The sequence below is a fragment of the Cryphonectria parasitica genome (assembly GCF_011745365.1).
Source record: "Cryphonectria parasitica EP155 unplaced genomic scaffold M406scaffold_7, whole genome shotgun sequence".
NCBI classification, from domain to species: domain Eukaryota; kingdom Fungi; phylum Ascomycota; class Sordariomycetes; order Diaporthales; family Cryphonectriaceae; genus Cryphonectria; species Cryphonectria parasitica.
Window position 1 is genome coordinate 52,095 of NW_024468915.1, and position 16,559 is coordinate 68,653.

Genomic DNA, 16,559 nt, shown 5'->3' on the forward strand with positions numbered 1-16,559 from the left:
CTCAGGACGTCACTACCTCTCCTCTCTCCCTTCCAACTTTGATATCCGTCTTTCCCCCTTACTTATTCTTCCTATTTTAATTTCCCTCCAACCGTGTGCCCATTGGTATCAGTCAATTCATTACCTACCAAAATGCTTCTCAAGCGCAAGCGGTCCGAGGGCGAGCTTTCTCTCGTCAGCAGCTGCGGCTTAGGCATGAGCTGTTCGTCTCCAGTGCGGTCTGACAATGGCGACGTGGTCATGATGGATATTGCCTACCCGAACTCTCCACACAATGCTATTCTCTCCCCGAACGGCCAGAACCGGAGCCGCTCCTGCACACCTTCTCACCTCCCCAGCCGCACGTTCAAGCGCCTTCGAAACGGCCGTCCAACGGATCAAGAAGTCCACCGTACGTACCTTACCGCATCTATCACTCTTCCACACCCCTACATATGCGCAAAGGCTCGCACACGCACAGACCACGGCTACTCTTGTTGACCAAGGCTTACACACTCCTCGACAGAGAATACTCTCCAGATCCTCTACCAGGCCCAGCAGCAGCAGCAGCAGCAGCAGCCACATCACGTCTTCTCCCCCCCTTCTACGACCGTACCCATACCCTCTATGCCCTCTACGCCGACCTCCCAGTCGTCGCCAGCTCAGAAACAGCCATCGCTTCACAGTTTCTGGCGGATCTCTACTCCACAGCCGTCCCAGTCTCCATCACCTTGCTGCGCTCCGTCCACCGCCTCGTGTCCGTCGGTAGACGCAGCCGCCCGCCCGATGGCCTGCGAAGACTGTGGGGTGGGCCTGGGCGAGGAGGATCCCATGATGGACGATGGCTACGGTTTCGAGACATACATCAACACCTGCAGTGCGTGCTCGAGGGCTGTGTGCTTCTCCTGTTCCGTCAGTAACCTGGGCGAGCAGCGGCGCTGTCTGTTGTGTGCAGGCAGGGAGGGTGTGGCTACGCAGAAGAACAAGAAGTGGGTGGGAGGCCTGGGCTGGACATCCGGAGGAGGCGTAACTGTCTGCTGATCACCAGGCCGGGGTTTGGGCTGTGACCGTTTTCAATAGGAGAATCCTGCTTTCAGGCAAGAACAGAGGTTCTTTGGCCCTGGATGTTGTAATACGTTTCGCTCCTCTGGAAGAGGGCGTGCCCTTCTTTATTGGTGTATTGAATTGGCGTCTCATGGCTGGCTTATCTATGTATTGGGTCTCGTATTGTCTGTATTCTGCATCATCTCAGGCTAGCGACATTTCACAAGCAGGAGTCTGGATACTGAATTCTAAACATAAAATGCTCAGACTGGGTGTGCTCGCTCAGGGTGTCCTTGCATTTGGCTACCACTGTAGCTGGGAACAGAGCGATATGGTATTAATGACAGCAGATAGGGCATTGACCACCTTTGTGGTATCTGGGCGTCTCTGCACCCAGTAGTATGCCCAGTATGCCAGGCACACATCCCTGAGCATGCACCCCCTGGTCAGTGGGGCTAATGTCATCATTCAGCAGTTGCAGTGCAGCCCATATGGGTGCAAAAGAGCTGCTGCCAGGGGAGCTGCTCCTGTTAAATAGTGGCCTGCTACAGCCTACAGTGTGCCAGGGGGTTTGGTGGGGTGTAAATGGTGCTACCCCACCCCCGCTGCCCCTCCCTTTCTGCTATCCTCCCATATATGCTGCTCCCCTCCCATCCCGCACTTTCCGCTCAACTCTTATGTGATGACTTGTTTTTCTCATTTCAATCTCTTGATGACCAAAGAACGGCTGTGAATAGCCTTCCCTTCAGTCATACAATCGACGGCCGCCATCATGTCGCAGTCATCAACCCGCGAAGCAACTCACGCGGGCAGCTGGTACGAGCGAAGGGCAGATGTCCTCTCACGCCAGCTCGACGAGTACCTGGACAGGGTACCTGCGGCCACAGACGGGAGGGATTTGCCTATTCCAAAAGCCAGAGTCATCATCGCACCGTACATCCCCCTCCTCCCTCCTCCTTCCCACCCCTCTATCATCCAGCTTGGCTCTGCTCTAGGTATAATGCCGGCTAACCCTGGTGGCCTCGTCTAGGCACGCTGGCTACTCGTACTCTGGCCCCTGCGCTGCGTGGGCCTACAAGTCGCTTGACCTCAGATCTGCGAAGCGCATTTTCGTTCTGGGCCCCTCACACACCTACTATCTTAAAGGTAGTGCGCTGACCACCTTCACCGCCTACGAGACCCCCTTTGGGAGCCTGCATGTCGACCAAGAGACCATCCAGGCTCTGCACAGCACGGGAAAGTTCTCATATATCCCGCCTCACAGCGACGAGGACGAGCACTCGCTCGAGATGCATCTTCCTTACATATGGAAGAGGCTGGAACAGACACACGGAGATGAGAGTGCTGCATGGCCGAGCATCGTGCCGATCCTCATCGGTGATAATAACGCGGCCAAGGAGAAGGAATTTGGTGCCTTGCTGGCTCCGTACCTCCAAGATCCCGAGAACGCCTTCGTGGTGTCGTCCGACTTTTGCCACTGGGGCACGCGCTTCAACTACACTAAGTACGTCCCGGGTGCAGACCGGATGGGCGAGCTCAAGTCCCTGTCCAGGAGGGATGCGCGCACAGAGACACCCATCCACGAGGGCATCAGAATCCTGGACCAGCTGGCCATGGACGCGGTGGCCTCTGGAGAGCATGACAAATTTGTCAACAACCTATCCCAGACCCAGAACACTGTCTGCGGTCGACATCCCATCGGGGTGACAATGGCGGCGCTCGAGGTGGCGGCGGGCGGCGCTGTCACCGAGGAGAAGGGCAAGTTTACATTCCTACGGTATGAGCGGAGCAGCCTCGTCGAGAGTGTGGGTGATTCAAGCGTAAGCTACGCTGCGGCATATGCTGTTATCTAAGGCTCGAGTGAACGAGGAATTCCCGCTCAGTATGATGATTCTGTGATGGCGTTCTGAGTCGGCACCAATCGTAGGCAGGGAGTTGATTGGCTCGTTTCATGGTTTCGAGAAGGAACAAAGACCTCGTCGTTGTAGACTTGAGCATACGTGCCAGGTCTGTCTGTTATGAGTGAGCGCTTTCGGCTGCTAAGCTAGACGTAGACCCCAATGCAGACGACTCGCAGAACAGGCCCCCCGGTCGGCCTCCAGGGTCCACGGCCGTCTCTCACACCTGAGACGGACGCATTGACCGACCAGAGACATCGACACATTTTACAGATGATGGTCTATGCAACATCGACGACGTTTTTCTCATGAGCTGACCGCATGGATTCCGTGAACGAGTATAGACCCTGTCTATGCATCTCCGTATACACATGATCACGGGCCAATCGCACATTATATTGTACTAGTTACCTACTAAGTTAGGTCTCGCTCGATCCCATGTCCGGCCAATGTGAGAAATGGCGCCCTCTATATTTCTTAATACTGAATATACGAGATGTTTTGTGAGTGAATAAAAGGTATGGCGCGGGGAGCGTTGGTCCGCAGTGCGGGTCGAGAAGAGAGAGGAGGACCCTCTGTTGGCTATAAATAGCGAGAGGCGACGCTTGCCCGGATGGATAACTGTTGGGTCCGCCAGCGGTGAGGGTGTGCAGCGAATGAAAGAGGGGCCTTGGCAGATGATGGCAATGGTGTTACAGTGAGCGGGTTGATGGCGTCTCAGAATCTTGTGGCATCCCAAATTCTTCCGTTCTGCTCCTACTCAGCATGTAACTATGGGAGTCAAGGACCCTTGTACCATGGTTCGATGCAGTGAAAAGAAGAAGAAACAGACAGGACCAGGCGCAATTCGCATCGGAAATCACCAGGTGGGTGCGCTCAAGGTTGTCAGTAGAAAAGGGTCTGAGTAGCTGAATTGAACTTATTTAGCCACGCGCTTGGAGACCTGAAAGGGGATCGCATGTCATCTCGCCTCCCAACAGGCACATGGCTCGTGATGAACGGGGCGAGGGTAGCCAACAGATCGACGGTTGACCAAAGGTGGAGCGGAAGAGAAGACAGAGGGGAAGAAATTGCGGCGTGTATGTGTGTGGAGGCTTCTACTTTGTATGTGTTATCATAGTATGTTATACATGATTTCAGAATCGAGGATGGAGACGTCTGAAGTTGATGATAGTGAAATGTGAAACTGGGTCCAAAGGTGCGACACAAACAGACGCACACAAATGCTCCGACCCTGACACTCGAGTCCGAGGGTCTCTTACTCATTCATGGGTGTAAGATCATAATGCCGTAGTATGAGTTTCGTGCCTTTTAGTAATCCCTGGCAGTCTGGTGTCCCTGGTACTTTTCTTCAGCTTCTTTTCTTATTTTCTTATTTTCTCGTTTACAGTTATTACTGTGGTAAGCAATTGCTCAAGAGCGACGGTGACCATACTTAGCAAAACGGTTGAGATGAGTTAACCGAGAACAAAGAAGAAGGAAAAAAAAAACACCTTTAGTATAGCAAAATTGCCATCATCTCCCGGAATCTCGCTTCCAAATCTTGTTCTAGATTGTCTAATGGGAATCCCGACAGTCGAGGTATCAGATGTGGGTACCAGACCCTGCAGCGGCTGTTCTATGTATGTACTCCAATATTGTCTGGCGAAGCTCTGGAGGGGGGACTCACTGACTGGGTTCAGACACAGGGGGGGGGATACCCACCAGCACTACCAAATCACCCTACACACCTACACCCTGATCGGTAAAGTCCTGTGTTAGGCCAAACGGTTGTCGGGGCTGCCCACAGGCCCAGGTACTACAATAGGAACAGGTACCGTGCCAGGCGTGCTGGACAGAACCAGCTGAACCTTGGGCCCTGACCTTATCCTTATTTGACCTGACCCGACCCGCCGACATGACAGCACCTGCTGTAGGGCCTTGCTAGGGGCCCCGGGGAGAGTAGGAGGGGGGGCGGTCGCCCACCACCTAAGCCACACATCGGATTGATCCTCCCGCTCTCACTCGTAGTCGCTGCAGCCAATTGCTTTGGTCATACCAAGTTCCAACTCTGGCACCCAGCCCAGCCGCGCCGCATCCTTGGAGGCAAGGCCCTTGCTTGCCCTGGAGCCAACTACCCTGGCCTGACCAGACCTGACCGTAGAGTACATCCCTAACATCCCAGTTGCGGCTCCTGTACACCAATAATTCTCCTTTTCCCTTCTTTTCTTCAGACACTTTTCCTTCTCCTCCAACTACAACCATTTTCTTGTTCACCCCTTCATCGCCCTACCCTTCCTACCGTCGACTTCCTGTTTTCGAGTCTCTGCCCATCGACGAGAAAATATCGATTCGGTCCAGCCTCAGACACAGCGTCGAACGAATCTTGACGGCCGCCTCAATAGTAACGGCACGGTCTGGCACAGTATAGCATTCAACCTGCGTGCAGTTGCATCATCATCATCAGCAGCAGTAGCAGCAGCCAGCCAGCCCAGCCCGGCACGTTACCCTAACCGGCGCCCTTCGAACCCTGCCAACGACTCTGGAGGACCTTCCACATACACACCATTTGGCACCACCTGGCCTAGAAGAAACGCGACCGACCGTCTCCCTTTAATTTCTCTCCTCCCTCTGCATTCTCTCGAAGCACGCACCCTCAATTGCCATCGCAAGGGCAACGCATTTGCAGAATCGTCTAACTATTCACCATGAGTGTATGTGTTTCCATCTTCCAATGCCTCGATGCCGTTTCGCCTCCGTGAATACCATCATTTGTCCCAATTACATGCGTTGCGACACATTTCTCCCCCTGACTGGCTGGTTGAGTCGAACCTTGTTTCTTGGTTTTTGACAGCCTCCTTCCCACCAACCCCTTCCTCTTGTTCGAGCGCGCATTTGCTATCAAAGGTCCGTAGACCAGTCTAGCTGATAGTATAAATCAATTAGTACGGGTCAGTTCTATCCTCTTCCGAGCCACCTCGAAAATCCTGGAGGATGATCTCTACCCCGCGAGATCGCTGCCCACGCAAAGAGATCGCCTGACACATTGATGAACTATCTCGTCATTACTGACTGTATCCATTTTCTCTCTTTTAGATACGGAGGACAGCCTAACCCCTACGCCCAGCAAAACGCTCCGGCTGGCGCGTACGGAGCACCACAACAGAACTACGGCTATGGCGGAGGATACAGTGAGTTCCCTTTGATGAAGCAAGGCTCTTTCCTCTAGATTTGGAGTGCTGCAGGGTGGACAAAGCAAGGCTGACTGTGCAACCCCCCCCCGTCAGGTGACAATGTCGAGATGGCCCCGTTGGCGCAGGGCGCCGCCTCCCCTGGAGGCAGCCCGGTCAACGTCCTGAACGAGATTAGCGATATCAACAAGGGCCTGGAGAGGATCAAGCAGAACCTTCAGCAGCTGCGGATGCTCCAGGATCGCTCTCTCAACGAGACTGACTCAAGCTCTGGCACCTCCCGCCAGGTCGATGACCTCTCCGCCACCACCATGTCCGACTACAGAGGACTCGTCCAGCGCGTGCGCGAGCTGAAGAGCAACAGGGATGCCCAGACATACAAGGGCCAGGTCGATCGTGTTGACCGTGCCCTCAAGGATACGATCCAGCAGTACCAGCAGGTCGAGGCCGACTTCCGTCGCAAGATGCAGGGTCAGATGGAGCGACAGTACCGTATCGTGCGACCGGACGCCGACGCCAACGAGGTCCGCGCCGCCGTTGAGGACATGTCGGCGGGTGGCCAGCAGGTCTTCCAGCAGGCCATGATGCAGAGCAACCGCCAGGGCCAGGCCCGTGCCGTGCTGAACGAGGTGCAGAACCGACACCAGGAGCTGCTCAAGATTGAGCAGCAGATGACCGAGCTGGTGCAGCTCATCCAGGATCTCGACACCTTGATCATCCAGCAGGAGCCCATGGTGCAGCAGATTGATGAGCACGTCGAGAAGACCCAGGAGGACCTGAAGGAGGCCAACGTGCAGCTCGATGTCGCCGTCGACACTGCCAGGAAGACGCGCAGGAAGAAGTGGATCTGCTGTGGTATTGTTGGTAAGTTGCTGCTGCCCCCCGGAGACATTTGCCTTGAGGCCACTCCCCCCTTTTCTGAAACTTAAAGCTAACTGCTCTCTTCCGCGACAGTCCTTATCATCGTCATTATCGTCGCTGCCATTGTCATTTGGTACTTCGTTGCCGGGCCCGGAGCCAATAAGAGCAGCAGCAGCACCAACACCAACAAGCGCGCTCTGGATTTGTCCTTTGCATCAATTGAGAGGGCGACAGGTGCCATCACCCGTAGGACGATCGCTGGGCGCTACGTGATTCCCGCCCAGGCTTTTGAGGAGACTGGGGCAGCGGCAAAGACTGCGACCCTGCCCGTGGCCTTGGGTTATGATATCCCCAATTAAGTGGGCGAGAACAGTTCAGGAGGGCTTTGAGAGCTTACTCTTAATGTGTGCATTCAAGTCAATTTTCCTGTACAGGAACAGAATCCTGGGTTCCTGAAACAACATCCCTGCCACATCGCCGTGGTGAAGGGGGGGGGGGGATTGCGGTGGTGTTGCGGATTGGCGGACTTGTTACATGTTGCATATGCGGGGCGCCACGCAAGTCGGAGCAAGAGAGAGAGAGAGAGAGAGAGGAAGAGGAACAGTGAAAGTACGAAGACGGCGCAGATTTGTGAAGTGCGCTCAGGGAATCGGCTTGACGCTATTCTCTAGCCGGGTTTTCGTGGGATAGTGGCAACTGTCTCTCCTCACGGGTCCCGGGCCCCCCCGATGCTGTCACTATCGTCTCTCGAGAGCAAAGTTGCGGAATACCTTGGTCGGTCCTTATGTATATGCATATATATGTTGTGGGAGGCTTCCTGATGATGCGGGGAAACACTCTCACCCCCTGTAGAGGGCGGTTCCCTCACAGATTACATTACTGGCGTTTAATTGACCCTTTCCTCATATACATCCTTATCAATCATTCATTCAGTTTCATAGATTCGATGTTCCAGGAGCATGCCTACTAAAGCACAGACTAGGAAGTATAGCTTTCTTGGGCATGGCTGATCACTAGTCGCTTTGCCGAATTGGCAGAGATCTGAGGATTAGTTAGGCTTCATCCATTCATATGGCATAATAATCGTCATAGTATCCGTTGATCCTGGTTCTGTAACTCTGTCTGATGTTTTGTTTCCCCTTGGCTCCTTAGTAGCCGCGCTGAGAGTCGAAGCAGCGGTTTCCTTACAGAGCAGAGCCAGAACGGCTTTTTTCCTACATCAGATTGCTTGCGCCATATACATACGGCCTGCTTAAATAAACCAACTAGTCGTCAATCAGATGATTACCCTACGAAAAGGACCGCTGGGGAAACACTAGGAACACCAAAGCAGAGAGAAGAAATAGAAGAGGAATGACCTCGACTGGGACGAGGCCGTGGTAATCATGCAGGAAAAGGGGCAGCATCACGCCATGGTTTTGCATCTCATTCCGCTACCCCGCCGGTCTCATGTGCCCTGCTTGAGGCAACATGCTGTGCAGGAGGCTGGGCAGCCTCTCCTGGTCCTAGATCTTCTTCTTGTTGTTCCTGGACTTGTTCCCCGGCCCAGTCGTGGGTGCCAACCCCTCCAGCATCGTGATGATGACCGGTGACCTCTTGTTCCGCTTCCGCGGCGGCGGCGGCAGCGGCAATCTTGTGCTGCCTCTCCATACCGGCGTCGACCACCTTGCGCAGCACGACCATTCTTTTCTCGAACTCCTCGAGGATGGCGCCATAGTCCTCGTGATCCTGCATGTCAATCCCGGCAGGCGAAGGAACCTGCTTCGCACCGCTGCCAGACATGTGCAGATCCCGCTCCTCAGGTGAGGACTTTCTGGCGGCGGCTGCGGCGGCGGGCATGGATGTAGACGACTTGCGGGCGCGCGTGGAGGAGTTTTGTGGCGGGAAGGCGGGGCCGGCAATGTCCACGCCCTCAATGCGCAGCATCATCAGCCTCTGTTGTGCGCCTTCGTACGATTCCGAAGAGTGCGCCCCGTCCTCGGGCACGGCGGTTGCTGCGTCGTCGGCCATGGGGCTGACTTTGGTAGACACGACGGCCCAGTCACTGCTGAGAGAGGAGGCCCATGCCACCTCATAATCGACAGCCGCTGAGGAGGATGTTGGGTCATCATGATGGGAAGGATTCGTCGTTGTCTTCTTCGGTACGAGGTCGAGAATGATGGCGCGCTCGGTGGAGACGGGCGGTGGCAGTGGTGGATGATTTAGCGAAGGCCTGCTGCTGCTGCTGCTGCCACCGCCAGAGACGCTAGGACTTGGCTCGAGGTTGGTGGATGGTGAGGCCAGGGCATGCTGCTGGTAGCCGTGGTCTGCCAGGGCATCGGTCAGGAGCTGTGGGTCGTCGTCGGAGAAGATGTAGTGCACACGGGGGTGGTAGGCTGCATGGGTGATGCTGTCCGTGACGAGCGTAAAGAGAGGTTGGAAGGGGGCCGGTGGGGGCCCTGGCTGCTGCTCATCGAGCATCTGGTCCGGGCCTTGCTGCTGCTGCTCTAGGCTGGTGTCTTGAGCGGCTTCGAGGCCAGCTGGGAGGGGAGACTGCGTCCCGAGCGAAGGAGGTCGGTCGGGACTGGGGTCTGGACTGGTCATGATGGCTGGTAGTGGGGGTAGATGTGGTGCGAGGATGGTATTGATAATGACGATAGTAGTGGTGGCGGTGGTGTGATAGTGATGGCAGAGGCAGTGGAGGTGATGATAACGACGGAGGGTGGTGATGGTGTCTGCTGGGAAAGAGGCGGGCACGCGGGCATGTTGAGACTTCTTGAAAGAGAGACCTCAAAAGAGGTGGAAGGGGAGGAACAAAACAACAAGAAAATAAAAGAGGTCCAGCCTAGAAGAGGGACTGTCCAGGCAGTGGTGGAGGAAGAGGAAGAGGAGGAGGAGGAGGAGGACGGGGACAGCAAGGCTGCAGGGGTGTCAAGTATGTAGTGGGAAAGTATGGTGAGCCTAGTGTCCATTTAACGTGTCCATGTCACGGCAGCCGTCAGAGGCTGGGTTACCAGGGTATTAAGTACTACGTGCGGTACCGCCATGGTAGTACGTACTAAGTAAATAGTGACGCGCTGCGACAGGGCTTCCCTTTTTCCTCTTTTCCTTTGATTTTTTTTTTATCTTATCGGCCTGCAGTGCCAGCCAGGGGTGGATGGTTTCTTGGAGTTGGCATGTGATTGTGATTTTAATTGCATACTTCTCAAGTACCGTGTAGACCACTTCTTAGACAAACGTACGGTGTGATACAGCGACATGCAGGCTGTATGTCTCACCCATGTGCAGCTACTTGTTCGAAATAAATAGGACACCCGTTTTCTATGTATGTATATAGAATTGTAAGTGTGAGACGACGGTACAGGATAGGCCAGGCCAGCTTTGCACTGTCGTGACGGTGGCCTCAACTGGCGTAATGATGGCACATGGCGTTAGCCTGGCAAATTTCAACGCCCTAACACCCCCAACGCCCACATCACTCATGTTCTGTCAAGCACAATGCTTCTCCTACATGGCAGTCATACCAGGTATAAATAGGTATGACCAAAAGAGTCCTGCCCGCCCCACTCCAGACAGCCCCTCTACCGCACGTGCGCATAACCACAGGCCGCCTTGAAGTTTTCGCGACATACTCTCATATCGAGGGAGCTCTATCGCCTTCCTGTAAACTGAAACACTCGAGGCCTGTCACCGCGTCCCTAACGCGGCGGGGTGTCCTCGGGTGGGGTGGGACGAAGCCACTCAAACTCTGAAGGGCCGGTTGTGTCAGTGACGGAAGCAAGGTGGAAAGGAAGAGGAGAGGAGACCGTGAGCAAAAAAGGAAATCGTACTCTGGCGGCACATGGGACACTGGCCCCTCGCAGAGTCCTGCTTGATCCACTGGACGATGCAGTGCTGGTGGAAGTTGTGACCACACTTTCCAGACACTAAGCAGTAGAGGCATGTTAGTGAAGCACGCACATGGATGGCATGGTATAAATGTCAATTAGAAGTGGGGAGACAGTGCTCACATAGGGGACAGTCGTCTCCTGGAAACCTGCACGAAGGACAACACCCGTCAAAGTGTATCTGGCAGATACCACAGACATCGTCATCGGGAATGTCCCATCGCCACGTCGCGACGGCAGCCCACTTTTTGATTTTGACCTTCATGATGACGACAGGCCGAAGGGGATGTTGCGTGGTTGAGAAAGTAGATAGATGTCACATAAGGAACGGTGCAGATGCTATGTTTGTTGACATTTGGCGCGCTTTCAAGCCCGGCCCCAGAGACCCTATCGCGGCTGGTTGGGGGTTTGGTTTGTTGATATGCAGGCTTGTAAGCCACTTGACTTTACTGCATAGGAGCAGTTGGCCCAAGCTCCAAGCTCTATGGCAGTTGCAGGTAGAAACTAGCTGTGGCAGCCTGAAACAACCCTGCAAGCGGCACTTATCGCAGTTGCGATCGCTATAGTACTGTGCCCTACTTGACCGTCCACCGCCGCTAACGGCCTGTAGATACTGTGCATGCTACAGCAGTTATTACATGCGCCGACAAGAGGTCCTCAGTACTGTTGCACATGCATTATGTACGTACTGCATAGGAGCTGGTAGCTGGTAGCTAGTAGCTAGTAAGCTCATGCACAAGCCAGGCTCGTCCAATCGAGAGACTGCCCACCCAGAAGCAGCATCATTACCCCGCTCTCTTCCTTGTCCATGGTGATCATCCAAGAGTTCTGCTTAGACATTTTGCGAAGGCGATGTGGAACGAGACAGATAGAAAAAGAGAGCGAGAGAGAGAGGGAGTAAAGAAATCTTGAGAGTTTCTACAGACAGATTGAGTGTAGAAGAGGCATGATAGGGTGGAGAAGTTTTATCTCCGATCCTTTTTTTATTATTTTATTTTTTTAATTCCCTAGGCCTTATCAGACTTTGTATCTGAACTAAAGCTAACCCACCCCCCCCCCCCAAACCCAACCACCAACGGAGACCTACCCCAGCAGCTAATCACGACATCATCTCGACCACACGCTTCTTCCTCCAACTCCTCACCACCATCCTCCTGTCCTCGATATCACATTTTCCAGCCGCAAGTCACGCTTCCACACATTTGATAAGGCTCGTTAATTTTGTTCTTTCCTTCCCCTATCGCACTGATCTGGCAACCCTCAAAATGGCCACCACGGCCATCCTTCGGCCGGTCGGTGCCAGGGCTGCAGCTTCAGGCCTGTCTCGATGTTACGCTCGACGACCACGAGCTACCACGCCGCTCTCGCCTCTCTCCTCCTCTGCCTCCTCTCGCCTCGCTATATTCTCCTCCTCGCGTACCTTCTCCTCCAACTACCTCGTCACCCCAGCCGAGCTGAACGATGCCCTCAAGAAAAACCCCCCCTCCCCCATCAGCACCGACCCCCGCGTCATTCCTCTCTGCGCGGCGTGGTTCATGCCAAACGATCCTGAGGGCCGTACCGGCATCCAGGTCTTCCGCCAGCAACGCGTCCCCAAGGCCCGCTTCTTCGACCTCGACAAGGCCATCGACAAGCACTCCGAGTACCCCCACATGCTCCCCGGTCCCAAGACCTTTGCCGCCGCCATGAGCGAGCTGGGCATCCGCCGTGAGGACACCGTTGTTGTCTACGACACAAAGGAGCTGGGCATCTTTAGCGCCCCCAGGGTCGCCTGGACCCTCAGGGTCTTTGGCCACCCCAAGGTCCATCTGCTCAACAACTTCCGCCTCTGGGTCGACCAGGGCCTTCCCACCGAGGCTGGCGAGCTGTACAACGTCGAGTGCCACCCCTACCCGATCCCCGAGATGGACGCCGACAAGGTCGCCAGCTTCGAGGACGTCAGGGAGGTCGCCCTCGACCATAACAAGGAGGGCGCTGAGGGCGTGCAGATCATCGACGCCAGGAGCCACGGCCGCTGGACCGGTGCCGACCCGGAGCCCCGGCCCGGTCTGTCCTCCGGTCACATGCCCGGCTCCATCAACATCCCCTTCAACGAGGTGCTCGACCCGGAGACTAGGGCCTTTCTGCCCAAAGACCAGCTGAGGAAGCTCTTTGAGGATAAGGGTGTCGACCCCAACAAGCCCGTCATTTCTAGCTGCGGTACGGGTGTCACTGCCGTTGTCATCGAGACGGCACTCACCGAGGCAGGATATGGAAACCCGGAGACGCGCAGGGTTTACGACGGTAGCTGGACGTAAGTGTCTCTTCTTCCTCCTGGGAATATCCTATCTGCCCCAATACCAAGACCTGGGGTTTCTCATTCCTTCTTAATTTATTCTTGCCCAATGACGCATAACTGACATCTTCTTCAGGGAGTGGGCTCAGAGGGTTCGACCATCCGACTCACTTATACGGAAATCATCCGAGCCTTGAAGAAGAAACAAATAAAAACACTGGCCACCACCAGAGATCGGAATCACTGCTAGTTCTGGGCTGAGCTGCGTTTTGGGCTACGTTCAGTGGTAAGACCGGGAAGGGCTGGGAGCGAGGGGGGTTTCGAGTAAGGGTTGTTGTGTGCGGTCATGGAAGGCGTTAGGATACCCTCCATTTGCTTCATTCGTCGTCATTTCGACTGGCCCTTAGACGCTGCCACAAGATAAGCAGGGTGGGAAAGTTCTTCTCTTTTTTCTTCCTACATGTGTACCAGACAGGGCCGCATTACAGCAGCGGTCCCTTTCCGCAAATTTTGATTGCGCTGGTTTTATTCCCTTCAAAAAAAGCTTCTCTGCTCGCCATCTACCACATACACACCATCACTGCGCCTCTCCCTAATTGGTACCTGTGATGATCGTCAAAAGGTGTTGCCTATAGGACATGCATAAGACGTAGGTGATCTGACAAGTGCGCATCTGACAAGGCGAGGCGAGGGGAGAGTGGAGAGTGAATGAAGGACAGAGAGAGATGAGTTATCTTCTCTTCCAGGAGAGGAGGAGGGTGAGGTCGAGGTCGAGGGGCCATTGCCCAGACAATTATATCTACCTCTTGAGCGCCAACAGTCCACAAGAAGAAATATCTAGCTCTTTCTCTTGCTACTGCTCCTTCCAGACATTGGCGTGGATATGTTCCGGCTGCACAGAGACGTATTCCGAGGCCGGGCCGTCCCCATTCTCGCTATCAGACCTCGGGCTCGGCTGGTAGCTGCTGGACTGCCAGGCCGAGAGCTCATCCACACGGCGCATGCCCATCATCCAGCCCACCAGAGACCGCGGGACAAACCTGCCCACAAAACCGTACAGGTCCGCGCCCAGTCCGACCCTCACGACGCTGCTGGTGTTGGACCCGTCGATGACATCAAAGACGGTGTGATGCAGGTCCCGCAGCGAGCTTCCTCGCAGGCCACGGACCCGACCAGCCGAGATGGCCGAGGACGAGGTGCTCACAAAGTTGCGCCCGTAGGTGTGGCGTGCGGCCTCGGGCCATGCGAGCGTCTCGGCAGAGCTCGGTGCGGGGAGCAGGCCCTGCTGCACCGCCGACGAATACCTCAGCGCTGCGGGCGTGAAGCCGGCAAAGTCAAACGTCCCCAGCTGGACGTGGGTGACGGGGATCGAGAGGGGCCGCAGCTCGCCGGCCAACACGTCTGTAAAGGCCGCCAGGGCCGAGCACACGGTAGCCTCGGGAGCGTGGAACGGCGGGTTGATGGAGGAGATGATGGACGGGGTAAACACCAGCACCCTGGGCGGGGCCCTGTCGCCGGTCGAGGCCAGCCTTGCCGTCAGGAGGGGCAGGAAGGCTTGTATGGTCAGGATGGGCCGCAGGAGGTGTGTGTTGAAGAGGTCGGCAAAGCTCGACGGCGGGATGGTGGCGATCGGCGAGGTCTGATAGCTGAGGGAGGGGATAAGTATAACGGACCGCAAGGTGAGATAGTTGGGCTTTGCGCCAGGCACGGCGGCGTGCGGCGTCTGCAGGTACTGGGCGAACCGCTCGATAGAGGCGCCTGCGCTTGGAGGCTGTTGGTGGGGTCAGTGAGTGTCGCCGTCGCCATCGTCGTCAGCAAAGCCAACGAGTTAAGGGAAACAACAAAAGGAGACGTACGTCGGTGATATCAATGCCCAGAGGCCGAATGTCCGGCCTCGTGATGTTCTGCATGTTCTGCACCGTGGTCTCGTCGTCCAGGGTGTTGCACGCGATGAAGACGATGAAGCCCCGCCTCTCCAGATCCAGCGCAAGAGAGCGCGTCAGCGGCAGGTTCGGCGACCCTGCGATCACCACCACCTCGAGCCGGGCCCCGTTCCGCGCCCGCCTCGCCCTCCTCGCCTTCCTGGCAGACCTGCTCTTTTTGTACCCACGATAGATCACAACGCCGGCAACGAGGACCACAATGCCGGTCAGGACCTTGTGTCTCGAAACCCAGGCCTGACCTTTTTCGTAGAGCGAGGCAGGGCATGCGAGGGCTGCTGGTGGTGGTGTTGGTCTGCTGCGCGGGCGGATGGCATCTGGTAGCCAGTCTTGTGCCGACAGGGCCTCTCTCACCTGGTCTGCAATCTTGTCGACATGGCGATCGATGGCATCGGCAACCTCGCCGGAGTAGCGCCTGACCTCGTTAGGTATGGACGACAACTGGTACCGCAGCCCTCGCAGGTCAGTGTGGTGCCCCCATTTTTGTGTAGGGTGGGGGTTTTAAGGTAGGAATGATGCCTTACCACGTCGAGGAACTGCTGGTCATCTGCAGACATGCTTGCAAAGAGTCCAGGTCCAGATTATGTGGTGTTTGGATTGTGAATGGATTTATCGTTGATGGGAGGAGGATATACATATGTAGAATTCCCTGTCAGGAGATGGCAATGGCGGGGGTGACGACATTCTCTTGCGCCTATCGGTGTTATCGCAGCGGCTACTTACCCGCGGAATACTTCTATGCTGTACCACACTAAACACCTCCCCTCCTACAAGGTCTCCATAAATAACATGCTTTGGATGAAATTGTAAATATTTAACTATGCAATGTCAGGATGTCCTATATGATGGCTTTCCCTTGCCCTTTTTCTTTGCTGCTTTTTTAAGGGCCCTTTTAGTAGTCTTTCCACTCTTCACTATCAACTCATTGAAGAGACAGATAGAACAAACATGCACCTAGGCAGTTGTAATCACTGGGCAGGCCAATTGCTATGGGGTTCCTGAGTTGGCCCTAAAGCATTGCACATGTGATATTCCACCACCATTGAGATTGTGAGGACACAACAAAACCACAAGTTTTGGGCAGATATCTTGTGATTATAATTACTAAAATCATCAAGAGACTTACATTTATGCCTGACTATCACAAGATAGATTTCTTGAAGGTTGGAAGTATAAGATGATGATTCTGTTGACTCACACACTGGGAACAGACACAGCTCAGAGTAACCCTGCACAAGAATTCTTGTGAAAGAGAAGTGGCTATGGCAACACTTAGAGATAAAATGAGATTTGACTGATTTCTTTTCAAGATCCATTCCTGAAGGCCCCTCTAGAAGAGCCATGCATTCGAAGATGATGTGCTCCGATACCGCCCAGTTGGGCTTCATACCTAAGTACTGTGGCATGCAGGTTCTGCTGAGGAATTCATTGGTCAAGGACCCGTTAGACGAAAATTGATGGGTGACAAGTGGCCAACCATGTACAATGGATGTGACTTCCACAATGTGTGAAGTGACAAGTGGTAC

The 16,559-nt window shown here is 54.8% G+C and overlaps 7 protein-coding genes across 7 annotated transcripts; 4 read left to right on the forward strand and 3 right to left on the reverse strand.

The window, feature by feature from the left end:
* Window positions 1-321: 321 nt before the first annotated feature.
* M406DRAFT_233995 (uncharacterized protein) lies at window positions 322-972 on the forward strand (the record flags this gene model as incomplete). Its single annotated transcript, XM_040915962.1, has 2 exons — window positions 322-391; window positions 506-972. Coding segments are annotated over 2 exons (537 nt in total), but the record flags the coding sequence as incomplete, so codon positions are not given.
* A 762-nt stretch (window positions 973-1,734) lies between these two features.
* On the forward strand, window positions 1,735-3,328 carry M406DRAFT_357327 (UPF0103-domain-containing protein). Its single transcript, XM_040923650.1, has 2 exons — window positions 1,735-1,956; window positions 2,054-3,328. Exons 1-2 carry the CDS (start codon window positions 1,796-1,798, stop codon window positions 2,874-2,876), a joined length of 984 nt encoding a protein of 327 aa, XP_040773058.1. The 5' UTR covers window positions 1,735-1,795; the 3' UTR covers window positions 2,877-3,328.
* Window positions 3,329-6,201: 2,873 nt separating this feature from the next.
* On the forward strand, window positions 6,202-7,020 carry M406DRAFT_264161 (t-SNARE; the record flags this gene model as incomplete). The annotated part of the gene is made up of 1 exon (XM_040917642.1): window positions 6,202-7,020. One exon carries the CDS (start codon window positions 6,202-6,204, stop codon window positions 7,018-7,020), a length of 819 nt encoding a protein of 272 aa, XP_040773059.1.
* A 1,357-nt stretch (window positions 7,021-8,377) lies between these two features.
* Window positions 8,378-9,535, reverse strand: M406DRAFT_332482 (uncharacterized protein; the record flags this gene model as incomplete). The annotated part of the gene is made up of 1 exon (XM_040920746.1): window positions 8,378-9,535. The coding sequence occupies one exon, from the start codon at window positions 9,533-9,535 to the stop codon at window positions 8,378-8,380; it is 1,158 nt and encodes a 385-aa protein (XP_040773060.1).
* A 1,227-nt stretch (window positions 9,536-10,762) lies between these two features.
* Window positions 10,763-11,083, reverse strand: M406DRAFT_244162 (uncharacterized protein; the record flags this gene model as incomplete). Its single annotated transcript, XM_040916252.1, has 2 exons — window positions 10,763-10,857; window positions 10,942-11,083. Coding segments are annotated over 2 exons (237 nt in total), but the record flags the coding sequence as incomplete, so codon positions are not given.
* A 951-nt stretch (window positions 11,084-12,034) lies between these two features.
* Window positions 12,035-14,358, forward strand: M406DRAFT_352597 (uncharacterized protein). Its single transcript, XM_040922701.1, has 3 exons — window positions 12,035-13,111; window positions 13,230-13,696; window positions 13,757-14,358. The coding sequence occupies exons 1-2, from the start codon at window positions 12,084-12,086 to the stop codon at window positions 13,288-13,290; spliced, it is 1,089 nt and encodes a 362-aa protein (XP_040773062.1). The 5' UTR covers window positions 12,035-12,083; the 3' UTR covers window positions 13,291-13,696; window positions 13,757-14,358.
* M406DRAFT_293731 (uncharacterized protein) lies at window positions 12,760-15,618 on the reverse strand. Its single transcript, XM_040919096.1, has 5 exons — window positions 15,558-15,618; window positions 14,950-15,474; window positions 13,757-14,864; window positions 13,230-13,696; window positions 12,760-13,111 (listed from the first exon to the last, which is right to left on the reverse strand). The coding sequence occupies exons 1-3, from the start codon at window positions 15,588-15,590 to the stop codon at window positions 13,947-13,949; spliced, it is 1,476 nt and encodes a 491-aa protein (XP_040773063.1). The 5' UTR covers window positions 15,591-15,618; the 3' UTR covers window positions 12,760-13,111; window positions 13,230-13,696; window positions 13,757-13,946.
* Between the last annotated feature and the right edge of the window lie 941 nt (window positions 15,619-16,559).

Coding starts and splice junctions, on each gene's coding strand:
- M406DRAFT_352597 (XM_040922701.1), top strand. CDS start 12,084: ATGGCCACCACGGCCATCCTTCGGCCGGTCGGTGCCAGGGCTGCAGCT. Junction 13,112..13,229: donor GTTTACGACGGTAGCTGGAC/GTAAGTGTCTCT, acceptor CATCTTCTTCAG/GGAGTGGGCTCAGAGGGTTC.
- M406DRAFT_293731 (XM_040919096.1), bottom strand. CDS start 15,590: ATGTCTGCAGATGACCAGCAGTTCCTCGACGTG. Junction 15,475..15,557: donor ACCAGCAGTTCCTCGACGTG/GTAAGGCATCAT, acceptor CTGCGGTACCAG/TTGTCGTCCATACCTAACGA. Junction 14,865..14,949: donor TGGGCATTGATATCACCGAC/GTACGTCTCCTT, acceptor CCCCACCAACAG/CCTCCAAGCGCAGGCGCCTC.
- M406DRAFT_357327 (XM_040923650.1), top strand. CDS start 1,796: ATGTCGCAGTCATCAACCCGCGAAGCAACTCACGCGGGCAGCTGGTAC. Junction 1,957..2,053: donor GCCAGAGTCATCATCGCACC/GTACATCCCCCT, acceptor GGCCTCGTCTAG/GCACGCTGGCTACTCGTACT.